Source organism: Raphanus sativus, chromosome 4 (genome assembly GCF_000801105.2).
Source record: "Raphanus sativus cultivar WK10039 chromosome 4, ASM80110v3, whole genome shotgun sequence".
Lineage (NCBI taxonomy): Eukaryota > Viridiplantae > Streptophyta > Magnoliopsida > Brassicales > Brassicaceae > Raphanus > Raphanus sativus.
This window is the reverse complement of record NC_079514.1, coordinates 35,627,453-35,653,016: the sequence shown is the minus strand read 5'-3', so window position 1 is coordinate 35,653,016 and position 25,564 is coordinate 35,627,453. Positions and strand designations below refer to the sequence as shown.

At 31.0% G+C, this 25,564-nt stretch overlaps 5 protein-coding genes and 1 long non-coding RNA gene across 6 annotated transcripts; 3 read left to right on the top strand and 3 right to left on the bottom strand.

The window, feature by feature from the left end:
- Positions 1–1,013: 1,013 nt before the first annotated feature.
- On the bottom strand, positions 1,014–3,126 carry LOC130510902 (uncharacterized). The gene is made up of 5 exons (XR_008944696.1): positions 2,919–3,126; positions 2,708–2,821; positions 2,349–2,484; positions 1,587–1,643; positions 1,014–1,426 (listed from the first exon to the last, which is right to left on the bottom strand). It is a non-coding gene; the product is annotated as an uncharacterized LOC130510902 (long non-coding RNA).
- Positions 3,127–9,532: 6,406 nt separating this feature from the next.
- On the top strand, positions 9,533–10,836 carry LOC108838407 (F-box protein At2g27310). Its single transcript, XM_018611349.2, has one exon. It carries the CDS (start codon positions 9,736–9,738, stop codon positions 10,732–10,734), a length of 999 nt encoding a protein of 332 aa, XP_018466851.1. The 5' UTR covers positions 9,533–9,735; the 3' UTR covers positions 10,735–10,836.
- Positions 10,837–13,423: 2,587 nt separating this feature from the next.
- Positions 13,424–14,483, top strand: LOC108851390 (uncharacterized). Its single transcript, XM_018624812.2, has 3 exons — positions 13,424–13,851; positions 13,943–14,140; positions 14,229–14,483. The coding sequence occupies exons 1-3, from the start codon at positions 13,624–13,626 to the stop codon at positions 14,391–14,393; spliced, it is 591 nt and encodes a 196-aa protein (XP_018480314.2). The 5' UTR covers positions 13,424–13,623; the 3' UTR covers positions 14,394–14,483.
- A 585-nt stretch (positions 14,484–15,068) lies between these two features.
- On the bottom strand, positions 15,069–19,191 carry LOC108849281 (protein STRICTOSIDINE SYNTHASE-LIKE 9-like). The gene is made up of 3 exons (XM_057007783.1): positions 18,797–19,191; positions 15,843–16,097; positions 15,069–15,724 (listed from the first exon to the last, which is right to left on the bottom strand). The coding sequence occupies exons 1-3, from the start codon at positions 19,078–19,080 to the stop codon at positions 15,151–15,153; spliced, it is 1,113 nt and encodes a 370-aa protein (XP_056863763.1). The 5' UTR covers positions 19,081–19,191; the 3' UTR covers positions 15,069–15,150.
- On the bottom strand, positions 16,817–18,798 carry LOC108809806 (uncharacterized). Its single transcript, XM_057007784.1, has 6 exons — positions 18,185–18,798; positions 17,876–17,933; positions 17,756–17,799; positions 17,514–17,595; positions 17,209–17,433; positions 16,817–17,125 (listed from the first exon to the last, which is right to left on the bottom strand). Exons 1-5 carry the CDS (start codon positions 18,338–18,340, stop codon positions 17,396–17,398), a joined length of 378 nt encoding a protein of 125 aa, XP_056863764.1. The 5' UTR covers positions 18,341–18,798; the 3' UTR covers positions 16,817–17,125; positions 17,209–17,395.
- A 4,977-nt stretch (positions 19,192–24,168) lies between the features above and the next one.
- On the top strand, positions 24,169–25,564 carry LOC108848903 (uncharacterized). Its single transcript, XM_018622357.2, has 4 exons — positions 24,169–24,440; positions 24,523–24,645; positions 24,715–24,933; positions 25,005–25,564. The coding sequence occupies exons 1-4, from the start codon at positions 24,288–24,290 to the stop codon at positions 25,437–25,439; spliced, it is 930 nt and encodes a 309-aa protein (XP_018477859.2). The 5' UTR covers positions 24,169–24,287; the 3' UTR covers positions 25,440–25,564.

Sequence of the window (25,564 nt, the reverse complement as noted above, 5' to 3'; positions counted from 1 at the left end):
TTTCGTAGTATCTTTCATTTTGAAATTAATGTGAATAATTAAAAAGTCGAGATGAGTGCCACAATAGACAACAACTCCACAAAGAAAACATTTTTGTATAAAGGCTTAACAAAGAAAACATACTGATAATTGATGACATAAAAAGAAAACAAACAAAATCAAGTAATATTACTGTACAAATTAAAAAAAAACATTCAGAGAATCACAATATTATTATTATACTATCAAAATCACCCGTAAATAAGGATTAACAAAAACAGAAAACCAACCCTTTGAATCTAAGACAATTGGCAAATGAAACATTTAACTAAAATAAATATAATATCCTTCATCATTTAAAATGTTCTAAAAGACAATAAACAAAATATTGTACACATCTCTTACAAATACAAATCTAAAACATAAACTACTAAATTATTTATAAAAAAATTGAAATCACAAATAAAGTATACTCCGCCCGTAGTACATTATGCTATTTAGTTATATTTTACTTTATTTTTTAAATTTTTTAATTTTGAGCTTCGTGATAAAATGGTGAAATCATTACTTAAGCATTATGCTTTTTATCTGCATTTGATAAAAATAAGACCACTATAAAATTTATTTTCAATTTAAAATTTTTGACCAAAAAGGAATTCAGTAAAAATAAATTAATTTTCAATGTATTGTCATTTTAAGTTCTACTTTGACTTTGATAATAAGTAGAATGCATTTCAACATTTCTTAGGACTTTGACAATGTAAAATAAAATCAACTAATACTCAGAAATCCGTAAACTGAAAGAACAATTATTTACAAAAAAGTTTGTTGTAATCTCATTCTCGCCATTAACATTAATGCAAATTGATGGCGTTTAGGTAAAAGTACTCATGCAAGTTTGTACTTGAAGATGTAAAATTCATAATTTTACCAATTAGTCTAACCCTCTAACCCTGGAGAAGCTTAGAGACTCGATCAATCTACAAAGTCTGTAGTTTATAGTAACTCACCGATACGTCAAGTTTAAGGCTATATACAAACACATGTATTAATATGTAATAAACACATGTATTAGTAAGTTCTGTTAGTGCACAAATGCACTATTCACTTCTATGGTGTCAAAGTAATAAAGTTAAGAGGGAGTAAACAACGCGATCTTCAAGCTTTGAAGATTTTCCCCACAAAGGGAAAGTCACATTAGAAGAGACATCCATCTCATGAGACAAAGTGATAGAAAAACTCTTATACCGAGTTCAACATGGATGGAAGAGTAATCCATCTCATGAGACAAAGTGATAGAAAAACTCTTATACCGAGTTCAACATGGACGGAAGAGTAATCCATTCCATCATGTACACTACTGTTGTACTTGTAAGGACCCTTTCCATTGATGAACTCCATCCGGCATCCCAAGTTCTTTCTTATAGTCATGTGTTCTCCTTAAAACCTGAAAAGCAAAGGTATAGATTAAAAAGGGCAACGAAAATGAAACGCAGACAAAAGACCAAAGTGATGATTGCATACTTTATGGTCCTGAGTGTACCATTTCGCCGTCAGGCTGTGGGAAAAGTGATAGACAAAGGGAAAAGTAATTCATTATCGCATACCTTAATTCGCTGATGTAGTTAAGCACAAAAAACGACAATTTGTATTGGCCCCAAAAACTTCCCACCCACAGAACAGAATCGGACATGCAAAAAAAAAACAGTATTTAGAAATTTTGTGATAGAAATCCTTTGTTCCTCTTTATCTAGTGTAAGTAATTTGTTTTTTTGACTTAAAAAAAGAAAATGACTACGTTTATAAACAGAACAAAGGAATCACATTAAAACAGAGAAACAACATGACTACCCTTTATATACAGAACAACAGCATCATATTAAAACAAAAAAAAGTTGAAAGGATATCCTAGAAAGTTCATATGTTGCGTCGTTATATGGCTAACTATATCCAATCCCACCCTCTTTGTTCATACAGGACAGACCTGAGAGAGAACAAAGATCATTTTTTTTATAATGCCAGATTAATATAAAACTGATAAGTATGATCTGGATCATAAAAGATAACTCATTTAGCGATTACCAGCTAATCACAAATACTCAATTTAACGAAATACTCCAAACTGGATTTAGAAAGCTGTTAAAGGACTCATCTGATAAGAAGACACATGAGGAATGCAGAAAAGTTCATCATCACCAAATTTTCTATTTCAAAAAAAGCTTTGAACTTTCTAAAAGGAATCCAGATTCTCTGTAACATCTGAACAAAGCTAAAGCTAAGACATGAACAAACCGAATAATCAGGCAGATCATGTATCCAAAGACGTAAAATGTAACATTTTCAAAGAAATTTGATGATCCTTAATTTACCTCGTTCCTGGCCTTAACATGATGCTCTTCAATAATGTGACAACAAAGCCCGACATTGTCAAAAACATATGCACAAAACGGGCAGATAAACTCCGACTTTAAATCATCTTCTCCTTCAAGATCCTTGACCCTCCACCTATATACGACCAACCAACGGTTTTTCCCACAAAGGGAAAGTCACATCAGAAGATGTCAAACAAAACTAATTCAGGAAACTTGGTGATACCGATTCAACACGACGGAGACGCTAAAAGTATTCATAATATATGGAAAAAAATCAAACCATGAATTGGTAATAAGGATTCATAACGACGGAGATGCTCAAAAATTATGACCGGAAAAAAAAACTAAAGTTAAACCTGTGAATCCACTAAGAGCGTATCCACTCCCATGAGTTCACCACCGCGTCGCACGTTACTGGGCTCCCAGAACAGGAGCAACTGAACTTGAACGGTGGAGGCGCAGTGACCGGTCTTCAAATCAGAGAAGAACACAGTGAATTAGTATACTCTAAGAGAGATAAAAGAAGAGAGAAGAGGAGAGGACGATCTCCAGAAGAGAATTACGAACATATTTATATCCGAATTGACAGAGCTTCGCCGACGCAAACCACGCATTGAAGAACTTGTAGTGGGCGTCAGAGTTAATGGGATTAAACACCAAGAAATCATAACGAATTCCGTTTCAGTAACGGTGAAGAAACTCGAGCGTCACCGTCGCCGTCGAAAGCAGATGCGAGAAGACCACCCATGTCTTCATTTCATCAGATTATGGTTTGCCTCACGGGATTCTGGGCCGAAATCACAGTACAAACTTTAGCCCAATCTATCTAATAAACATGTATTGTTAAAAGCCCACACGTTCTCAGTTAATGAAACGACTCGTTTTAGACGTGGGACACGTGTCATAAACACAGTATTCGAATTTCCAAGTTGTCATCTGATGTGTCGCAACAGGAGGGATACACCCTTCTTTATAGTAATAGATCTTCAAAACTGACTCTAGATGGGCATCACGTTGTTCAAAAAAAAAAGATGGGCATCACGCTATTTGAGAACAATTATGTTTGCTGCTTCTCTCTTTTCTTTAATACAAAATCGTATTTACTTCTTTTCACATCACTAACTGTACCTACAAAATAACAAAATCTAATTAAATCATTTTTGTCCATCTTTCATCATAGTCTAAACACCTAATTAATATATAATTTTCTTATACAATATAAATTAACTAATCTACCTATGAACACATCTGATACATATTCCTATATTCCTGATGATTCTTATACAAGTATGTCAAAACCACTTTATATATATTCAAGTCATATGTACTCTGTTGAAATATGTCGCCTACAATCTTAGTGAAACAATATTAAATAGTCTTAATATATACTGTTTCCAAATTTATTATCAACATAGACAAATGATAATACAACAAATACTATGTTCTTAAGATGAAGCTTGTAGTGACCCCTATGACATATGGATTAAACTTTCATGCCTAATGATCAGTTTAATCCATATCTCATAGGGGTCACTACAAGATATATTTACAATATTCAACTAAATTTGTTCAAGTAAAAAAAATTATCCGAATTCATAGGGGTCACATGACCCCCTACCATAAAGGTGACTCTGCCACTATATACATATCTGAAATTTACATAATTTCTGTAGATGTGATATATATCAGTATATTGAAGATATTCATCACAAAATAACAATATTTTAGAGATTCTCAACCCGGTGGAATATTATTCTAAAAAAGAACAATTTTTGAATCATTCTCAATATATTAATTTTAACCAATTTTCATATTCTCTATTTTGAAATGAAGATTTGCATTTATTCAAAACAGAAACAATATAAAATATTGACTTCCCATTTTCTGATAATAGCGATTTTTAAATTTCGATCTTAGTTTCTTTAACAGACTTTTTGAATCAAATATTTGAGATAATTCAAGATTTGAGTAAATTCAAGAAATTTTGTTATTTTACTAAATCCTCAAAAGATTTGTTACAAGTTTTATGATATTTTGAAGAACTTTCAGAGTTTTTGAAAAAGTCATTTAAATTTTAAATATTTATTTAAAACAATATTTTTTAAAACATTGAATTACTATAATCTGATATTGTTTTATGAAATATATAAACTAATTTTTTATTTTTTTATTTCAAATAATTTAGTTTTTTAAACTGTGAAGTAAAAGTTTTATTTAAAAAAAAGTTTTGAATGCCATCATAGAAGGTGGTATTTTGATTCATTGGTTTTTCACTATAAAAGATCATCCAAACCCCATAAATCTTATTTGATATATTTTATTTACAAAATCCATAGTTTTAATAAGTTGGAGTTTAGGAGAATATACAAATTATCTATTCTATTAAAACATGAACATGACTTATTGATAAATGTTATATCCAACTATATATTATATTTATTTAAAGGACTATTATATCAAATTAAATTAATATTAAACATATGACTACAAAAAATAAATATAAAAATTAAAATTTTAAAAAAACGAGAAAACAAAAAATATATCCGCTCTTGGGTCAAAATCTAGTTTAGTTTTAAATTTGTATTCTAACTTTTGATACCGAATCTATACTATTAAAGCAGGATCCTATTTGAATTTTTACCTAACCTACCCTTCTATTATAAGGAAGCCGCATGTTTCATTAAGGGTATTTCTGTTATTTTGTATCATTTTCAATTAATGGGTCTTCTAATTATAGGCCCAAACTTTTTCTGTTCTTTTAATTTTACGGTTTTGGGCTATTTGGGCCGATTTTAATATTTATCTAAGTTCACATTTTTCGTTTGGGCCATTTAGGCCAAGTTCTAATATTGATATTAACAAATATTTCCAAATAATTATTATTATTTATTTTTCTCAATATAATTAAAACTTTCTGAAAATATTTTAATATTGATAATGAAAGACTTAAAATTATTAAAAGAATATAATATTAATTTATTTCACAAGTTAAAACTGTTAAAAATTATATCTTTCAAAAATTCAGTACATAAACGTGAAAATTGATTGACAAAATTTAAAATACCACTTCAAATTTTTGAAAAAAAAATCAAGTTCAATTTTAAACATAAATACCCATTTATAAAATAAAAATAAAAACAAAACAATACAATAAAAATAAATGAAAATATTTCATTTCACAAACTTATTCAAAATTTATAAAAAAAAAGAAAAATAAACCCGCGCTTTTAAAGCGCGGGTCAAAACCTAGTAAACTTTTAAATCTTCATAGGTAAACGAGCTGTTATAACACGGAAGTCACGGTTCAATTGATAAATAAAACCCACAAAGGCATTCTCTCATCCCGACCTAAACCTAACGTAGCGAGAAAGTCTCAAATTCTCACCATGTACGCCGAATACAAAACTGAATATCTCTCCAGTAAGACCTTACTCCATCTCTTAGTTAAACAAGTCAATGGATCATCATCATCTTACCTATTGTAGTAACTGGCTAAAGAATCGGACATACGTCTTCTGACTCATGGACGACTACCCGCTCCCTATCAGTGCCGATCTTCATTCTACTTTTAGTATCATCGAATCAGCTATTATCAAATGAGCTTTGAAAAGTTGAACGATATACCTGCGTACGTTGACAAAGCGAACTACAGGCAAACATGAGTGGTGCAATGCCCGAATCATTCCCTCATCAGGTGAATCCCTATACTTTACGTACACTCTTGTCTTCGTTTCTATTTATGTTGTAATTTGAGATCTCTGTGGGTTGATATATATAGCTTCAGGGGGTGATAATTCGGCTGCTGTGGAAATGGCTAGGGATATGATTCTTATATAGCATCATTGAAACCTATTGAACCAGTAAATTTAGTGGCAATCGCAAAACAAAACCCGAAACATGAAATGCACAGGGTGTTAAACTGTTTGAAATCAAGGAAGTTCCCTGTTATCGTTATAGAGCCGCCTGCGCAAGATAATATATTTGATTCTGTCGATTCACTAGTTGATTCTCCACAAGTTTTTGGTGGTCTAGGAAAGGTTACAAGCATAAGACCAAGATGTTCTTGATTCTGATTCTGAGGAGGAGCGGAAGGAGGAGAAAGAGGAGCAGGAGGAGGGGGGGAGGTTTCCTTTAGATGGAGGAGAACTTATAGGTGGCTCCGATCTTATTTGATATTTTTGTTTTCTGTCAAAAAGTTATTTGGGGTTAAAATCTTTGATGTTTCATCTTCGTTCTGTTAAACTCTGTTTTGGGTTCAAATCATTTGCAGTTTTATTCCAAGTTAATGCGATCTTCAATTTCTCCAAGAATTTTTAGTTTCATAAGTGGACGGACACTCGCAAATGTTTATCAATATCGGTATAGTAGAAGAAAATAAAGATTAGGCTTACAATTTGGATGTGTGTGTATGTATATTATCACTTTGGGTATGTTTAGATTCTTGAGTGCAACAGAGAGTCTTTCTTTGCCTCGAGAATGGGGGAGAGCTTCATATCATTGACCAATACATAGTTAAAATCAATAAACAACAATAGTTTGTCACTACACCAAAAAAAAAAACAATAGTTTGTCTTAACCTTATGGCATGAGGTTCTATTTTCCTGTGACTCGGTCACTCGGTCATCCTTAGTCATATATGCGAAGTAGATAAAAGGCTCTTGTCACAACAATCTAAAGGATGTCTCATGTCTCATATGTATTTGAGGGTTTAATGTTTTGCGGTATTGCCTGTTATCCAGTTTAATCTTGAACCATAGATTAAAGCGGGCCGTGAGATTAATGGTTTGAAAAAATTGTGGATTGTGAAGTAAATGATCAATGTATATATTCTTTAAATAATTTAATAGACAACAAGGAGTATTAAACTAAATTTTATAGATCACGTGTCATTTAACTATGATCAAGACGAAGGTTGTTTATCTTGTCTTAGTCATTAGTTTTCCTGTATACATGTGGATGATTGTTTTGAAATAAGATTTTCTGTAGACAGTAATAATAAAATCTGCAAAAAGAAAAAGAAAAAGAAAAAGAAGAAGAAAGGAATCTGGATAAGTGCAATTCCATCTAACCTTAATATATTACTTTTGGTTAGATCTGTAGTCCAACGTCAATTATAACTACAATAAGGTCTACCTTATCCTAATCATGAAATTATGATCCTTCTTTTAATCATTCTTCAGTTATCTTTATAATCATGTCTCAGACCAAACAAAACAAAACAAAAGAAAAATATGTCGTTTATGGAGGGAGATATCTTCAATGTCGATGAACCATTGAAGAGTTGGTAGTCTTTAGGTTTGATTGAAAACACCCATGACTACAGACATCTATGGATAATGTGTTTTTTTTTGTCAACAGATAATGTGTTTTTATATATGTATTTATGGCTCTTTTGTATTTTCTATTATGTATTAATTTGTTTCTATCTACACTGATTTGGGTTTTAGTTTTAGTTTTAGTTTTTTTTTCTTTTGTTTTATAGTAAAGACATCTAGTTTGTTTGAACTATAATTACTGATGGGTTTTAAAAACATAATATACTCATTTTCGGATTCTTACAACTTCTTGTAAAACTCAATTGTTAGAATTTATAAAACATCTATCATATAGTAGTAACTTGTTCCATATTCAATAATGTATTTATTATTTTAAAATTAAAATAAAATGAATTGTTTAACTAAATTGTGGCCACAAAAAAAAAACAGATGTCGAAATTTTATAACTTTAATATGTGTTAACATTTTTTCTGGTATATATATATATATATACATGTGTGTGTGATCTCTAATTTTTATAGAAAATTAAAAATATTTGTGGTTGAAAATCTAATTCTTGATGTAAATGATTTTATTAATTTTGCTTTTGTAGTAAATACGAATATTATATATGAGACATTATTATTTTTAATGAAAAAATTGTTTCAGTTTAATTGAAGGCAATCTTCATTTATGAGCATGTAAAAAGGCTAACCTGTTAATTTAATTTTAATTTTTTTTTTAAATTCTAAACTGTTTAATATGAATATACTTAGTTAAATTTTATTGTATAATCCAGGAAAATAATTAGTGTATTAATTTATGTAATTATATTTATCATTTAGTTTAATAAAGTAGTGGGTCAAATTTTTTTAAAGACTTTTAAAGAAAAAACATAGGTTTATAATAAAATTAAAAATTCAAATATGTTATAAATTTTGGAAAGTATTATAATTAATTAATTATAAATTGATTTGACAAATTTTTGTTTTTGAAAAAGAGTTGATTTAACAATATTACATATTAGTAATGTATAAAAGTCTCGAAATTTTAATGGTACAATCCATAATGTACCACGCAAATATAGTGTTATTTTCATATGATAATTATTTTTAATAAAATAGATTACTAACACGAAAACACTAATTCACTCACTAATTACATTCAGAGTATCTTGATTACGGTACGTCTACTTGCTAATGTATAACTAAGCTTTCAGTAAATAAAATGTATAACTATCACGACAACAACGGCGTCTTTTATAGGATACAAAACAAACATATCATATGTATCAAATATCTTTAATTAAATATTTTAAAGAGAAAATTTCTTCAACTTTTAACTGCCTGTTATAAAAAAATGCTGAAAAATAAAATATATAGATTTTTCTTATTTTCTATAATACCTACCCCGTAAGGGCCCTAACTACTATAAATTTATGTGCCTGTTATTCTACTATAACCACTACAATTTTAATACAGGAGATTAGTACCACCACCAATAAGCATAGAACAAAACTAATGCACCCTAATTCAATCATATTGTGAAAATGTTGGTTTAAGATTCTTTCTCATTCCTTTTATTGTATAGAATTAAAAAACAAATTTAATCTTCAAAAAAAAAATGTTGGTTTAAGAAAGAGCCACTAATTGGTTGACAAAAAAAAAGGAAAGAGCCACTAATTAAGACCACCGGTTCTGACTGGCCAGAAAAAAAGAAAAGTGATTTGTTCTTTAAAATGAAGCTATTTTAACCGATCATCAAAACAAAAAGTATCCTCCTGGTTTTCAAAATCCGAGCGATACCAAAAAGCTTGAAAAGTCAACTCAATAAGAAAAGTAACGTGGAAAATATGAAATTCGTTGCAGAGATTACGTGATCTGTCTACTAAGATAAGTTTTGAAAAGATTTGTAATAAATAGAGCGTGTATATACATTTATTTATCTACAGAAACATAGAAAAAATACATACAATCATGCACCTCGATCGAAATAGAATAGTCTAAAAGGAGCAACGGTTGACTGAACCATCGCCTCCTTATATCATTACTTCATTCATTATATAATCATCTCGTTATACATTCCTTTTCACACACACACACAAAAAAAAAAAATTCTCCCATTTCTAAATGGCATGTAGCAACGGTGATTCAATCTCAACCCTTCATCCTGACATCATTCAAACCCAAATCCTAACCAGACTCGACGGTCCGACGCTTACCTCCACCGCATCAACATCCTCTTATCTCCAAACTCTCTGCACCGAACATAAGCTCTGGCAAGAACTCTCCACCGCCACGTGGCCTTCTATCGACGATCCACGTATCATCAAGGCCATCTCCTCCTTCCCTTCCGGGTACCGCTCCTTCTTCGCTGACTCGTACCCGTTCAGTGAACACACATGGCCGTCTGAAAAAGACGATCCACCAACAACTGGATTAATCTCAGCCGTTGACCTGTATTACCGAGGAGAATTAATCTACTCTAAGGTCCAAGAGATGGAAACAGGACGATGGTTTTTGTCGGCTCCTTTTCGGGTCGATATCCTTGACGCGAAAGAATCGGTTAATACCCGGGTTCCATACCCCGGTGGGGACTACGAAGCGTGGGTGAGAGATATGGAAGAAAGCATGAAGCTCAACTGGATACTGATCGATCCGGTAAAGAAACGCGCGGCTAATATATCGAGCAGGGACGCAGTTTCGGCGACGCGGAACTGGTTGACCGGAGATTTGGAGATTAGATTTTCGACGGTGGTGGGGATGGTGATGGGGAAGAGAGCGGCGGAGGTAGCGGCGGTCGTGTCGTGTGGATCGGCGGAGACGTGGAAAGAAGTGGACGAGGAAGTTGGAGGGGAAGTGCACGTGAGGGAGGTGAGGTTGCAAGTGGAGGACATAGAAGGAAAGTGTCTGAAAGGAAGGGAAAGTGTGGTTATATTACAAGGGTTGTTGGAAGGGAGGAGAAGTTGTAAAGATGAGTGTGGTAAAAGAAGGTATGAGGAATACGTGGAGATGAAGACACAGTGGAGAAAGAAGAAAGAGAGGAGAGAAAAAGCTCAAGACACGATTTGTATGGTTTTTGGCTTCTCTTTGTTTGTGCTTTTGTGGAGTTTTATTTTGTTAAGGTAAAAATTGCTAAAACAAAAGGTGAAACACAACATAAGATTTACGATACACACGTTTTTCATTATCAATGTTCTTTTTGTAATAAATAAAAAATTACGAATACTATATATTTGAGAAATTCTAACCCAACATATATACTCATAACAGTTTCTCTCGCTTTTTATATTAGCGATATTATAACATTCTATTGCATAGTTAAATTAAAATTTATATATTTAAAAAATTTACTGTTGATAAATTGACATATAGAAATATGATATCTATAGGGGGTTCTAATAGTTTATAGTTTGAAAAAGAAAAGTTCTGATAGTAGTTAAATTGTGAACAGAAAGAATTGGTCTTATACAACAGTATTTAATTTATAGTAAGAGTGAATTACGAATTAGGTGTTATAAAAATCTTATATTAAAATAGGAATTATGATTTTTGCATGGATGAAATTTTATTTAGAAAATTCCGTATAAAATTTAATAAATGTATTTTTATTTATTTATTAATATCCCAACAAAAATTCTAACAGAAATTTAATACTATTATTTATTCCTAAAAGTTATAGCATTTGATTTTTACTCTATTTTATGTATCTATCTATACTATTATTTATGAAGTGATTTTGCTTAGTTGTCATGTTCTCCATGATTTTAGTTAATTTTGTTTATTTATCATATTTTTATTAAGTTTAAACTAAATTATCATTGATGTATTATTTGTTTGAGCTGAGTCACTAAATCATTAATTTAAAATAATAGCATTGATGAATATTTTATATAAATAAAACGAATTTAATTTTATTAATATTAAATTTATGAAATAATAGCCTTGATGAATATTCTATATAAATAAAAACGAATTTTATTTTATTAATATTAAATTAATATCTTATATTAGCTTTTCTTATTTGTCATATTTTATTAGGTTTTAGACTTTTAGATAGGTTATTAATTTATTATTAGTTTCTAACTATTCACTAATTTATTTTAATGATATAAAGTTTATATGTATATGCTATATTAAATAATTGATTACAAAATAATATTTTAGAATTATCAAAAAAGATAATTCTTCTATATATATTCTTTTTTGTGCCTATCTGAAAAAATATTTTTATTATAAAAGTTAAAAAAAATTAAGATACAAAACAATTTATTATTAAATATTAGTCAACCAAAAATATAAATATATTTTCTAAACTATCTCTAAAATATGAGTGTTTTAAAAAAAACTTAACACAATAATAAGTATATATTTTGATTAAAATTATTTGACATATATAAATATTTTGATGTTTGATTTAACTATTTAAAAACATAAATAATAATTTATTATACTGGTTTTAGATTAATAAGACATAAACTAATAAGTATTTATAAGAAATTTATGCCCGCATGCGCGGGCAAAACACCTAGTTTACTAGTATTACCACCAGTGCTATTCACTGTTCATTAAACTTTTAAAAACTTATTTTATTGATTGTCCCTATATTATATTGGTTGTTCATTTAAAAATTAAATGCATCAATAAAACTAGCTCATGTGAATCCACCTCTAAAACCATAAATTAATGAAAATCAATTGTTTAAACTATAAATTAAACGGATTTGATTTTTGACACTTTTATGATCGTTACATAATCAATGCGTTCGTTATTTATATTCTTTCAAACCTCTTTGTTTATTTAATTGTTTTGGTAACAAACTGAATAAATAAACATGTATGTGTATACCGTATTTATACCATAGGTACAACTTTTCAGTAAAAGTCAATAGTTTATGATAATTTAATTATTTAATATCGCAAGAAAAAGATTATCATTTTGAATATTTTAATTGCTTATACGTATTATATATAAATTGATTGTCCATCATATTAATCCAGCTTAATTTAATTATATGATTGGAGTAAGTATATCATATGAATACAAAACTGAATATATTCATTTAAAATTATCAATCAAATAATATAATGAATTTTGTTTTCTCAAAAATTTAAAATTTTCAATTCTGAAACTGATTTTTTCAAACATTCAAAATATGGAAATATACTATAAATTCAAATTTAAACATTTTCATCAAAATCTTGATGAATCAGTCTAGAGAATAAAAAAAAGGAAATCTACAGTATTTAAGAGAAATTATGTATTCGGCAAAATCTTGACTAAACAGTCTAGAAAAAATAGGAAAACTACCGTATTTAAGAGACAATTTAAAATATTATAAATTGCTTACCATTTTTTAAAAATACATTCAGTCAAAAATATCATAATATTTGGATTTACAGTTTATTGTTATTGAAAACTATTATAAAAACGAAAATAATACATATTCTAAAAGATTATATCAGCAAATTCAAATTTTTGAATTCAGTTTTATATAGTAAAGCATGTAAATTCTTATGAGTGTATTTGTTCTTTTCATACACTTCTGAAATTATTTTTTATTAATATGAGTAGTATTGGCAAACTAATGCATATGTTTATTGGAAAAGTTAATTTTCAATAAGTTCCCATGTAATTAAGTTGATGATATATATAGAGAATGTATTTGAACAAGAAAAAAGGGAAAAAAAAACTTATTTGAGATGTATGGTCTGGCGACTTGGCGTGCATTCTAGCCGTACGTGTGTTGAGTGTTTCAAAACGAAAACAACCTCATCCACTTAACATTATTTTACCCAGGGACATGGATAATCGTTTGCCTCCTTGTCTTTGTTCTTCTGTACTCCTAAAGCATCTTCTAAATTCCAAATGATTAACACGAAATTTAATAAACTCATATTTAATAAAAAGGTAACTTTGTTTAAATAATTAGAATTAACTACGGTAATATTTGTGTGTACAGAACACAAATAAGAAGAGGTAAAATGATTAACTTCGCATTTTTGGTGGCTGAAAACAATGGCGATGATTCTGCAAGTCTCTCCTTCTTCCACTCCCTCTTCCTTATGCCACACCAGAAACCCTAAAACCCGATTCTTCTTCTCTTCAATTCAAGCTCCGTCGGAGTCTAATACGAAGAGATTCAGATGCAGAGCAGTCCGAGAGAAAGCCGAGGAGAAGAACACTTCGCCGTCGTCTCCGGAGGAAGTTACCAAGAAATACGGACTCGAAGTTGGTCTGTGGAAGGTCTCTTTCTTGTCTTTGTCTTCTTCAAATCTCTGGTTTTGCTTTTCCTCTTCTTGGATCATATGTTTACTATTTCGAAATGAACATACAGATATTGACCTCAAAGGATGAAGAAAGTGATGGAGAGAAGAAGAATAAGAAGAAGTCAAAAACAGATGAAGCTAAGGAGTTGCTTGCAAAGTACGGCGGTGCTTACCTTGCAACGTCCATCACCCTTTCACTCATCTCCTTCTCTCTCTGCTACGCTCTCGTTACTTCTGGTGTTGATGTTCAAGCTCTCCTTCTCAAGGTTTTACTTTTGAACTTATGTGTTTTTCTTGTTCTTGGGTTTGAGTAATAGCTGTTGTTTTGATATGCTTTGTGGGTTTGGTTTGAAGGTTGGGATCTCGACGAATGAGACGGGAGAGAAAGTGGGAGCCTTTGCTTTGGCTTACGCAGCGCATAAAGCTGCTTCTCCCATAAGGTTTCCGCCTACGGTGGCTTTGACTCCTATTGTAGCTAATTGGATTGGGAAGAAAGTTGACAAGGAGAAGGATGAATAATAGTCTTTTCTTCCCTTTTGTTTATTTTGGAGGTACTAAAAATGTACATGTTACTGGATAATCATTAATATATTTACACACATCTCTCTACCTTATGTCTACAAAGAGTTTTAGAAACTAAGTTGTGAGATTGCTTTAGATTTTGTCCATCTGAGAACTGGTTGTAATGTACCGACTTTACTGCTCGCCTACATGTAGACATCTGATAAGAGGCAATGGTAGACTATTGAATACGAAACAACCATCTTCAAACACCCTCTTTCGACGGATAATCAGTATATATTGGAAATTAAAGTAGTGATGACTCCCGGTTAGGCTTGTTTACTCACCTTGCAAGCCTCACATGTTCTTGTCTAATAATTTGACCTCATTGGTACAATATCTGTCGGTCGCATTACAACCATGTTTAACAAACCTCACATGTTCTTTTCTAATGATTTGACCTCATTCGTACAATATCTGTCAGTCCAACTCAACCATGTTTAACAAACCTCACATGTTCTTTTCTAATAATTTGACCTCATCCGTACAAATATCTGTCGGTCATTTTTAAACTCAATCATGGAGGTTTTGAACAAGTGACTCGAAAAATATTTGGCAAACATGGGAAAAAAAAGATAGCATGTAAAAGTGGATGATGCAAGTACTCTAGCAATGGCACAGACAGAACAAACGTTACACACAAAGAAATATTTATTAATACTGTATAGAACACATCACTGCTTGCAACAATACAGAGTTAAAAAGAAAAACAGAGTTACTTGCGATCAAGAACCCAAACGGCTGGATAAAAAACAGACCCAAACCATATCTTTCCATCTTCTCTCTCATAAGCCTCACTCACATATTTCATCGTCTTCCCTTCTTTATCCTCAAGTATCTCAAGGATCTCTCCCGTCTCCCCAGAGATTTTCACGGCCATTCCATTCGGTTTGAATTCGTTCAGCACGGCAATCAACAAGTCCAAATTCACTGTCTTCTCAACCAGCTTCCCAAGCCATTTGTTCCCCATCACCAATCGCCCCGCTAGAGATTTCTTGGAGTGTATGCCGATCCAAAAGTCTCCACTTGGTGACAGCCGGATGTTGTCAGGGTATCCAGGGACCCTCGTAAAGATGTCACGGGTCCCAGCTTTAGGACCTTTTATCCAATATCGATGAACAAAACCCGTGGCCGACTCGCAAACGATTAGAAAAGACCGGTCTTTGTTTAGAGCCAAACCGTTATTACAACGTAGATTGTCCATCACAACTTTGGCCTCCTTCGTCTTCTTATCATATCTGATCACTCTTCCCGACCGCTCGCCATTTGCAGCCACGAAAAATACCTCCCTACCGACAAACAAGTAAAACAACACACATAGGTCTTAAGCTATTTAAAAAAAAACAACAACAAAATAATATATTTAAATAAAAATGCTCGGATCATAGGTGAAGGATATAATAATACCTGAAATGATACTTGTCACTACTATCATTGAAATAGAAGACATCTTCCTCTTCGTCAAGATCCCCTTGGTTTGCAAACATAACTTTGCGACCTTCGGCCTCGTCCACAACCAACTCGGCCAATCCTCCCTGAGGTCCAACCTTCATGAGCCCTAGGTAACCATCGCATATGTATAGATCTCCCGTTTTCTTCTCAAAAGTAAGTCCCAATGGTCTTCCACAAGTAGGCACTACTTCACGGCTTGAACAGTTCCCTCTTCATAGAACAAGGAGAAAATAATTAAAAAAAAACTTATAAACTATTTGAATTCAGAAAATAAAAAAAAAATGCAATAACTAACATAACAACACTAGGTGTCGGTTGTGCAGTTGAGAAGTCCAAAATATTTTAGATCTAGTTATTCCTAGGTTATACAACTTGTCAAAACATACTTCTATGAAAAGAGTTATTTATTTATTTACTAGGGTCGGCCCGCCCTTCGGGCGGGATGTAATATTTAAAAATTTTCAAAATGGTTATGATTTGTGCTATATAAAATTATATATATTAGTTAGGTTTTTACATGTTTTGGTAAATTTGATACAAAATTTAATAATGATGTAGCCATTAATCTGGGATTTGTATAACTATAACATAAGAGTTGTTTGTGCAGGAAATGTAAAAATTGAAAACAGAGTGCAGAGTGTCAAAATAATACAGATGGTAGTATTGGGAACGATGTTTGTTGATGAAATTTTTTTTTGTTTTAATTCATTTACTGTATCTAGATATAATTTATATAGTTTGTATATGTATTTTCATATGCTCGTTAGTTACAATTGATTTGTATCTATTTACATTATAATATTATCAAATTGTATATTCGTTTTAGGAAAGGTTTAACTTTTTTTTGTCATCAGAAAGGTTTAACTGATGTTAAACCAGTTTGGTTAATCCAATTCCATGGCTTGCGGTAATAGTACACGATCACACGGTTAACAATGAAAAATCTTTATATTACAGGCACCTCTCAAGTTTAAGTGTTTAATCAACGTTGGTTATTAAAAAATACAAATACTACCAGCATTTATATCTTCTTTTGGCTTCGGCGCTCGACTTAGAGCTCATCGCAAATTAAAAACGACATCTGTTGACAAAGCTACACTAAATCATTATGCTGCAAAGGCACATGAAGAAAAAGAAGGTGCCCTCATGTTTCTTTCAGGTTTCATTCTACTGATCGAAAGTTCCTTCTCCCAATTGTTGGATTTTATTGTTCTCTACATCCCCTCATGTACTTGAACCTGTAGGACAGTAACACAAATCGGTCTAAAGATATTAGGTATGGGCCGTATGGCTAAAGCTTAGTACAAAAGTATTCTATTACTTTTCCTTTTGCAGCCAATTGAATGACAGCCTGATGAATTTTTGTGAATTTCTTCAGTTGTTCACGCCATCTCCATCAGTAAAAAGATAAATCAAGGAAAAAATCAACAAATGTAGCAGAAAGATTCTTCTCTCATCCTAACTCTGACTTGCTTTTTCGCTTCTTCTCCCATCCAACATATGGTTACTCACCTCCAACAACCAACCATCTCTATAACAATCCAACCTTAAAGAGAAAGTTTCAAATGTTAATATACACTTTAATGATGATGAATAGTGAAGTTTGCTTTCGAGAAAAGAACCTACCGTTAAGCAAGTTGTGATACAGATTATGGACTGATGAGCTCTGAACTTTTCTTAAACACCCCCACCAACGGCTTGTCCTAAGCTGCAGTCATATTGAGTTCACCATAACCATCAAGGCATCAAACAATGTCTTTCAAATAACTAATCATATAAAAACCAACAAAAAGTCTTTTATATACAAAAACAATAACAGCTAAGAATAGAATATGAAAGGCAATAAGGAGTTGATGTCTGTTTCTTACCTCTGACGCTTTGTAATATATGAGAACCGGATGGTTTTTTACATCTGCATATAAAAGAAAACATCTATTTTTAAGACATCCGAAACAGCATATAAAAGACGTGAGTGTTAGATTACTTACCAACTAAGGCTCTAGTTATATCCAAATTTGTATCTTTTGGCATAGGAGCTGGAGGGTCCTGCAAATCATAAACGATCCAGTTAAATAACAATAACTCAAAGAGCCTAAGAATGGAAGCTGGAAACAAATAAGTTGACTGAAGGATAATAATCACAATACCGTTCGCATATAGTAATAAATCAGATCAGTATGACTTTATATCTCTAAAAACAAAGAACTAATGAGAAAAAAAAAGAATAATAACAGTACGACGGAAAAATTTAACACATAACGATTGATACATAAAATAAAACAGTAAAGATCACTCACATTAAGATCGACCATGAGCAGATCCATGTGATCAGAAAAATATGAATATGAGTGAGATGTGTAGAAGAGAGAAGTAGATATCGCGATTCGCAGGGAAGAGATTGCAGCATATTTATACATGATCTCGCCGAGGAACAGCGCAAAAGATAATTTCATAGTGGGATTGTGAATTAAGATGATTTAAGAAGAATAAAGCCAAACCACCGTTGCAGAAACTGGAACGTCGCCGATCTGAACGAAACGAAGAACACGAAGGCTTGCCTCCAAACCAATTAGGGTTTCATCCACATATGTGGTCGATAGGCCGCAAGAGGCGTGCGGCATAGGCCCAACGTCAAGCCCGTAATTATGAGAATAACACATTAATGAAACGATGCGTTTCATACGTGTCAAGCCAGGAAACTTCGAATTTGTGACCTGTCAGCTGACGTGTCTTCACATGAGGGATACACTCTTCTTTATAGTAATAGATTTATTCACCTTTTATATACCTAAGTTACTAAGCACCAAAATAAATTATTAAGGACTGTTTGCACATCAACTGGTTTGCTTATTTGCTTATATATGCATGTCTCCGTGTATTCTAGAGAACGTTGGAAGAAAAATAAGAACCTGTGGGGAGATGTGTGGGCAAACTCAACCCAGCCTAGGTCATCGCCTCGCCACTTGAGAATACGACCGTCCACGACGGCAGCATAAGGACCTTCTCCTTGTGGGTCGAACTCGATGCTCTCTGGTCCAGCAACAGGAATTGGAATGGTCTTAGCAAATGGCAAAACCATTTTGGTGCCCTCTACATTGTCCGCCGCAAATAGAGTCTGATATGAAACCACAGCCAAGATGGCAATGATAGCCGCAGCGGCAACCCAAGTTGGGATTTTCTGACTAGTCGGCATTGCCTCGTTTCAGAAGAAAAATGTTTTTTTTTTTCAGAAGAAAAATGTTACTAAAGAGATGTGTGTAATAGCACTTAGTAAACTATCGTTATAGGCTACTTATAGCTGACAAGTGACCTTAGTTATATAGAAAGAAATTTCCAGACGGAAAAGGGAAGAGATAAGAGATAGAGACGAAGACCTACCAAAATCAAGTGAACGGTAAGCTTACACGTCCCGTTTCGTTTAAATTTTGAAGTGACAGCTAATTAGTAGATAGAAAAAAGTAAATGCTACGAAATCAAATGGCTGAGAATTGGTAGATGGATAGTTTGGTGGACGGAAAACACATGTGTTGCGGAGGAGTGGATCAAGCGTTGCTGATCGAAAAAATTCAAAAGGATTAAGTGAAACTAAAGTGGACCGACTAAATGGAACACAATCGGATCAAAGGGTCTAAAATATTTATATTATTATATTTAGTTTAGAATTATATGTTATTTTCATATCTTAATATATTTTATGTTTTTGACCAAAAAAAATATATTTTATGTTTAAATGTTTATTTAGTATTTGTTATCATAATAACACTATTTGATTATTAAAACAAAACAATAAAATTTTAAAATGATATTTCGTTTCTTTATTTTCATGTTATTTTTATTACGTGTTAAAATGTATTTTTATAGTTTTGTTGCTACTAATATAACATAATGATTTATATTTATGAAAAATGAAAAAGACAAAGAACTACTTTTGTTAATAGTAAAACATTCTCCAAATGAGGGGTTTTCGCTGTTCATAATGGTTCTTATTATGTCGACAAAAAAAATGGTTCTTATTATTTATATTATTAAAAAATTGATACACAAAAGACAAGACGTTGATTGGAGAACAATAGCGCAATTCCTACAGCCAAGTATATCCTCCTTTTTTTCTTGCTTTCCATTATTTTTTTCTTTTTTTTCTGTCACTTGCTTTCCATTCAATCTTTGATAAGGAGGATATAAACTTGTGTGTATTTTTTCAGAAAAAAAATATTGTTCAAGTTCCATCAATTCATATTTATGAGTAGTTCAAGTTTCTCTACTTACAATAAATGCACAGTTTCATTAATAATTCATATATGCAACTCATTTTAATATAATTACTTTTATCTAAACATAGCTTTATTATACATATACAGTATCACTATATTTCATTTTATTATTTTGCTGTATATCTAGTTACTTCGAAAAATTAGATTTTTCATTTATAAAATTTTTCTTAAAATATCACTTTAATTATGAAAATAATAAATATTTTTTCTTATTTTTTTTAGTAATATTATAATTTTAATATAGATTAATTTAAGTTTGTACAGTATTTTACACCTTTTTATTCATTTTCACATTCAAGCATATGTTTTAACGCTAGATCTGTTTGATTCACAGTTGTGCTGTACAATTTTTTTGATCCGCTTTAGTTCCATTTAATCTATTTACTCTTCTCGATCCGCTAGATCCACAATGTTTTTTGAATCCGCTTTTAATATTTTGAAAATATGAAAAATCGACCAAAAAATATTTTTAATAAAAAATTTAATATTTTAAAAATAGATGATTTTTATAATTAAATATGTGAAACTATTTTAAAATTTTATATTTTCTAGACAAAAATTTTATTAACTATTGAGGTAATCATTTCATTACTAATAAAATAAATTTTAACCTAGTATCAGTTTATAATATACTATGTTAATAAATTTTACAATGTAAATTAAAAATATCATCTGATTTAATTTTTTTTAAAAATCTTAAACATTCTTTTTGTTTCATAAAAAACTGTTTTGACATTTTTTGTTATATAAAATTGTCCTTTCTAGAAAAATAATTAATTTATAAATAATTTTGTTTATTTCAAATACTTTTAATTAAATAGAAATAGTTGTTAAACATATAAATGTATTTTAATCATTATAAAATATCAAAATAATATTTTTCGTGAAACATCGATGAAGTTTTTTTCGGCAGAAAACAAAGAAAATCCCAATCACTTTTTGGACAGGTGGAAATCTATTATTTAAAAGTTAAAAGGACACGGTGCCTACGAGAATTTCACTAAAGTCAAATTCCAATCTAGAGGGTTCAATGAATCTCCACGTTCTGTGATTATGCGCCACAAAAATAACAAAAAAAATACGTCGAAGTTTCACATACCACACTTCTTCTGACGTTACCATTAACGACGAGTATCACACTACTGCCTAGACCAAAAATGTAAGTTTTTTACAGCCAAATTGCATTTGTGAAAACTATACTCTAAACATAAATCAACATTTTTTTGTCGGCTAACGTAAGTCATATGTTCCACGGTTCCACCGTACATTGATCCAGACACAGAAATACGTTTTGTTTATATATTAAATGCAAAACAAACATGTTTATTCTAACGTTGGGTACAGTTTTTTCAGCTAATAATCAATATACACAATCCAAAAAAAATAATACATAAAAGTATAACCGAAATTATATAATCTCAAATAAAAATATATTAAAAATTAAAAATTTAATAAAAAAGCACGTTAAAATCTAGTAACGATATTAAAATTGAATCTCCTAACAACAAACAATTTCAACAAAAGATATTGATAAAAAAACAACAATATAAATAATGATCAGATATAATTTTAAACAAATCTTTCAATCAATACTATTAATTCTTCAACATATCCAATTGATATTAATTGGGTCCAACATATTTTATAACTGTATTTAAATGATTTATCTAAATATCATATAACCACTTTAGATAACCACCTTCTAAAAGTTATTAAAATCCACGTTATAACTGTTCCTACCAAAAACAGTTATTTTTTTCTTTCAAATAAAGTTTTGAATTTATCAAACAGATCTGTGATTTGGAAAATAAACGAAATACCATTTCCATGATACAATTTTTAGAAAATAAACGACGTGATGTACGTAGGATATTATATTTCTTATGAAACTTTAAAATTCAACTAATATTAATATTAATTAATGGTGGAAGCGGGTTACTATTAAAATTTAATTTTATGATTGACGGAGTTTAACTGGTTTAAGTGAATTTTTAATAAAAATAAATATTCATATAAACTCATTTAGTTTAATGGGTTTTAAATAGGTTATTCGAATAAAAATGTTTTAAATAGGTTATTCGAATAAAAAATATTTATTAAATGTGATTCTACTTAAAGTTAGTGAAGACCATTTTAACCCAACTATATATATATATATATATATATATAACAGAATATGTTAAACAATATTTCTTTAAACATTTTTCAAAAAAAATTATTCGGTTTTAGTTGCGGGTTGAGTTTGATATTAGTTTTCGAATATAATAATTTAAGAACTGTTCGAGTATATAGATCATGTCTAATAGAGTATGAGATTTTTATTTTTGGGGCGATTAGGATATAAATATTCTTGACTAAATTATGTTAGGTAACTATTAAGTAAATATAATATGTTACAAACTTTAGGAATAAAGTTTTAAAATAGTTTCTGAAATACATATGGTACAAGTGTATAATTATGCAACTTGACATATTGAATATAGTCACCAAAAGTATATTAAATTAAATTAATATTAAACACTAATATAATTATAAAACACACAAAAATTAAATTAAATCATTTTAAAAAAACATAAAACAAAACATATACCCGCCCTTTAAAGGGCGGGTCAAAATCTAGTTAAATGTTAAATTTAGATCAAAGACTATCGTATAGAAACAAGATAAATCGGTTGATTCTTATATCAACATAAGGTAGCAGTTCCGATCAATATATGAACACACCTGTACGAAAACATATATCAATTAGGATTAGCTTTAATTTTCATATACAAACTTTCAAAATTTGGTTTTAACATACATACACGTAATAGACAATTTATTTTACGTATGTTAAAACCAATTAATATATGGAAATTGAATTGTATACTAGCTAATATATATTCTCATACAGTTGACGTGTTGATGTATTAATTAGGACTGTTAGCTTCTGTTAATGTAGGAATTGACTGATTTTTCTATAGAATTAGGGTTTAGAATATTATTTTATTGAAATTTAGTTTAACTAAATAAATAACTGACAAAAGAAAAACAAATGTTAAAAACAAAAAAATTTCTGAAGATAAATTTCTACATGAAGCACTAACCACTAATATTTGAAAAGATTTTACATGAAGCACTAACCACTAAAAATTTTAGTCCAATAAATCATAAATCACACGTTAGAAAAATTTTAGTTTCATAGTGTACTTCTATTTTAATATAATAGATAAAATGTTTTTGTGTTAAAATTAATAGATAAAAGTTATCAATTCAATATAATTATAGTAATACCACTTTTATTTAGTTCAGATGAAATCTATAATTTTAAGTAGATTTTTTTCTTTTATTAAGATTAATATTAAATTTATAAATCAAACAAATATTTTTCAACTTTAAACCAATTAAATATATTTAGTGTACAATCAAATTTTATAATTAAATTTTGGTTTAAAGTTATTATAAATAAATTTTATACTAGTTATCGGTCATAAAATTTAAAATATAAATATATTCATATTTTTCGAAAATATAATTTTTATTAAAATTTTCTTATTTTTGTTTTAAATTAAGGTTTTCTTAGAAACAAAAAAAAATTCCATCCGCAGCTGCAAATACGATTTAAAAAAAAATATAGAATAGTTTATATATCATTTTTAATTATTGTAAGAAGTTATATTTTGAATAATTGCACTCTCTACACACCAAATTCACTCTATTTGCATTCGACACACTAAATCTCCCCAATTTTCTTCCCCTTATCATTACCATTTTCCCATCTCCTATAGCAAATCCCTAATATCCAAATTCTTTTAGGATTTTGAGCAAATTCACTCTAATATTTTTTTGGTCAAATTTGTTGTAGGACGTAAACAATGGCTATTACCCACAAACACACAACATTCTACGTGAGGTAGTGGATGAACCAATTCTCGTCTCTATATTCCCTGGGCCGTTATTTAATTGGGCTGAATTTATTTTGCGTACGCGGCCCAGTAGCCCTTTATATTCATCTCCCTTAGCCAGCTTCCATATTCTTGGCACAATCACACCGTGAACCGGAACCCTAATCGATCCCAGCTCCACCTTACACCCACCCATCTTTTGGTTGGAATTAATCAGAATATTCTAGATAGATTTGGGTTGAAGAATGAAGAAGTACGGATTGCAAATCAGGGCTCCGGCTCAGAAGAAGCAGCCAATAATACCTCGCCGCGCTTCGATTTTCGATGAAGACGAAGACGAAGGTGATGTCGAGAAGGAGATCTCTCGTCAAGCTTCAAAGGCCAAATCTCTTAAAGAAGTAACGTTTCCCTCCCTGTTATCACTCTGTTTCTTTACTTTTCAATTTAGTTTTATCTTTAACTGTTAATGTGTTTGATTAGATTGAGGAGCAGCATAAGAAAGCGTTGGAGGAGGATCCTTCTGCTTTTGCATACGATGAAGTTTACGACGACATTAAACACAAAGCCGTCGTTCCTAAACTGCAAGATCGTCAAGATCGCAAGGTAATAATAAAATGGCAAATTTCTGATCTAGAATTAGTTTTGCTTATTTTGTTTGTTGTGATTTTACAGCCAAAGTATGTGCATCATTTGATGAAGAAGGCGGAACAGAGAAACAAGGAACAAGAGATTGTTTACGAGAGGAAGCTCGCCAAGGAGAGGGAGAAGGACGAGCATCTTTACTCCGGTAAAGAGAAGTTTGTAACGGGCGCGTATAAGAAGAAGCTAGAGGAGCAAAAGAAGTGGCTTGCTGAAGAAAGGCTCCGTGAGATTCGTGAGGCAAAAGATGATGTAAGTGTTTGTAAATCCCTTTATAGTTTCAGCTTGAAACTGATTTTGTTTGTTTTTTCATCTTTGGTTAGGTTACAAAGAAGAAGGACTTGAGTGACTTCTACTTCAACATTGATAAAAACGTTGCGTTTGGAGCTCGAGGTAAGGAAGAGGAAGAGGCAGAGAAGCTGGAGGAACAAAGAAAGGCTGAGAAGCTGAAGGAGGAGCTGAGGAAAGAAGAGAAGAAGAAAGCAGAGTCGCCGGAGAAGCAAGTGTTGCGTGAATCTCAAGATATTGGACCAAGCCGTAAGAGAAGTATGGAACCCCAAGAAGAAGAAGAAGAGGAGCAAGATGCATCTGAGAAGAAGATTGGTTCAGATGTTAGAGAAGAGAAAGACGCATCAACGAAAGAGGAAGCAAAAGAAGCTCCCAAGGCCGCCATTGTCAACAACAAGAAAAGCGAGGATGCGATTGCTGCTGCTAGAGAACGGTTTTTGGCTCGGAAGAAGGCAAAGATTGAAGAATAGTTGTGCAAATTTCACCTCACTCCCAATGTTGTTACTTTTGTGACCAAACTTTCTCTTTGTAATACTAATATATCGGATCACTTTCTGTTTTAAAGACATTTTCAATATAACGCTTGTTAAGTACA

Bases quoted from the DNA above. Each gene is read 5' to 3' on its own strand.
- LOC108838407 (XM_018611349.2), top strand. From the start codon at position 9,736: ATGGCATGTAGCAACGGTGATTCAATCTCAACCCTTCATCCTGACATC.
- LOC108851390 (XM_018624812.2), top strand. From the start codon at position 13,624: ATGGCGATGATTCTGCAAGTCTCTCCTTCTTCCACTCCCTCTTCCTTA. The intron at 13,852-13,942 runs GTCTCTTTCTTG...ATGAACATACAG, and splicing joins TCGAAGTTGGTCTGTGGAAG to ATATTGACCTCAAAGGATGA. The intron at 14,141-14,228 runs GTTTTACTTTTG...TTTGGTTTGAAG, and splicing joins TTCAAGCTCTCCTTCTCAAG to GTTGGGATCTCGACGAATGA.
- LOC108809806 (XM_057007784.1), bottom strand. From the start codon at position 18,340: ATGAAATTATCTTTTGCGCTGTTCCTCGGCGAGATCATGTATAAATAT. The intron at 17,934-18,184 runs GTGAGTGATCTT...TATGATTTGCAG, and splicing joins TGCTCATGGTCGATCTTAAT to GACCCTCCAGCTCCTATGCC. The intron at 17,800-17,875 runs GTAAGTAATCTA...TTTTATATGCAG, and splicing joins TATAACTAGAGCCTTAGTTG to ATGTAAAAAACCATCCGGTT.
- LOC108849281 (XM_057007783.1), bottom strand. From the start codon at position 19,080: ATGCCGACTAGTCAGAAAATCCCAACTTGGGTTGCCGCTGCGGCTATC. The intron at 16,098-18,796 runs GTTCTTATTTTT...TGTTCTATGAAG, and splicing joins GCCCACACATCTCCCCACAG to AGGGAACTGTTCAAGCCGTG. The intron at 15,725-15,842 runs GTATTATTATAT...GTTTGTCGGTAG, and splicing joins AGTGACAAGTATCATTTCAG to GGAGGTATTTTTCGTGGCTG.
- LOC108848903 (XM_018622357.2), top strand. From the start codon at position 24,288: ATGAAGAAGTACGGATTGCAAATCAGGGCTCCGGCTCAGAAGAAGCAG. The intron at 24,441-24,522 runs GTAACGTTTCCC...GTGTTTGATTAG, and splicing joins AGGCCAAATCTCTTAAAGAA to ATTGAGGAGCAGCATAAGAA. The intron at 24,934-25,004 runs GTAAGTGTTTGT...ATCTTTGGTTAG, and splicing joins TTCGTGAGGCAAAAGATGAT to GTTACAAAGAAGAAGGACTT.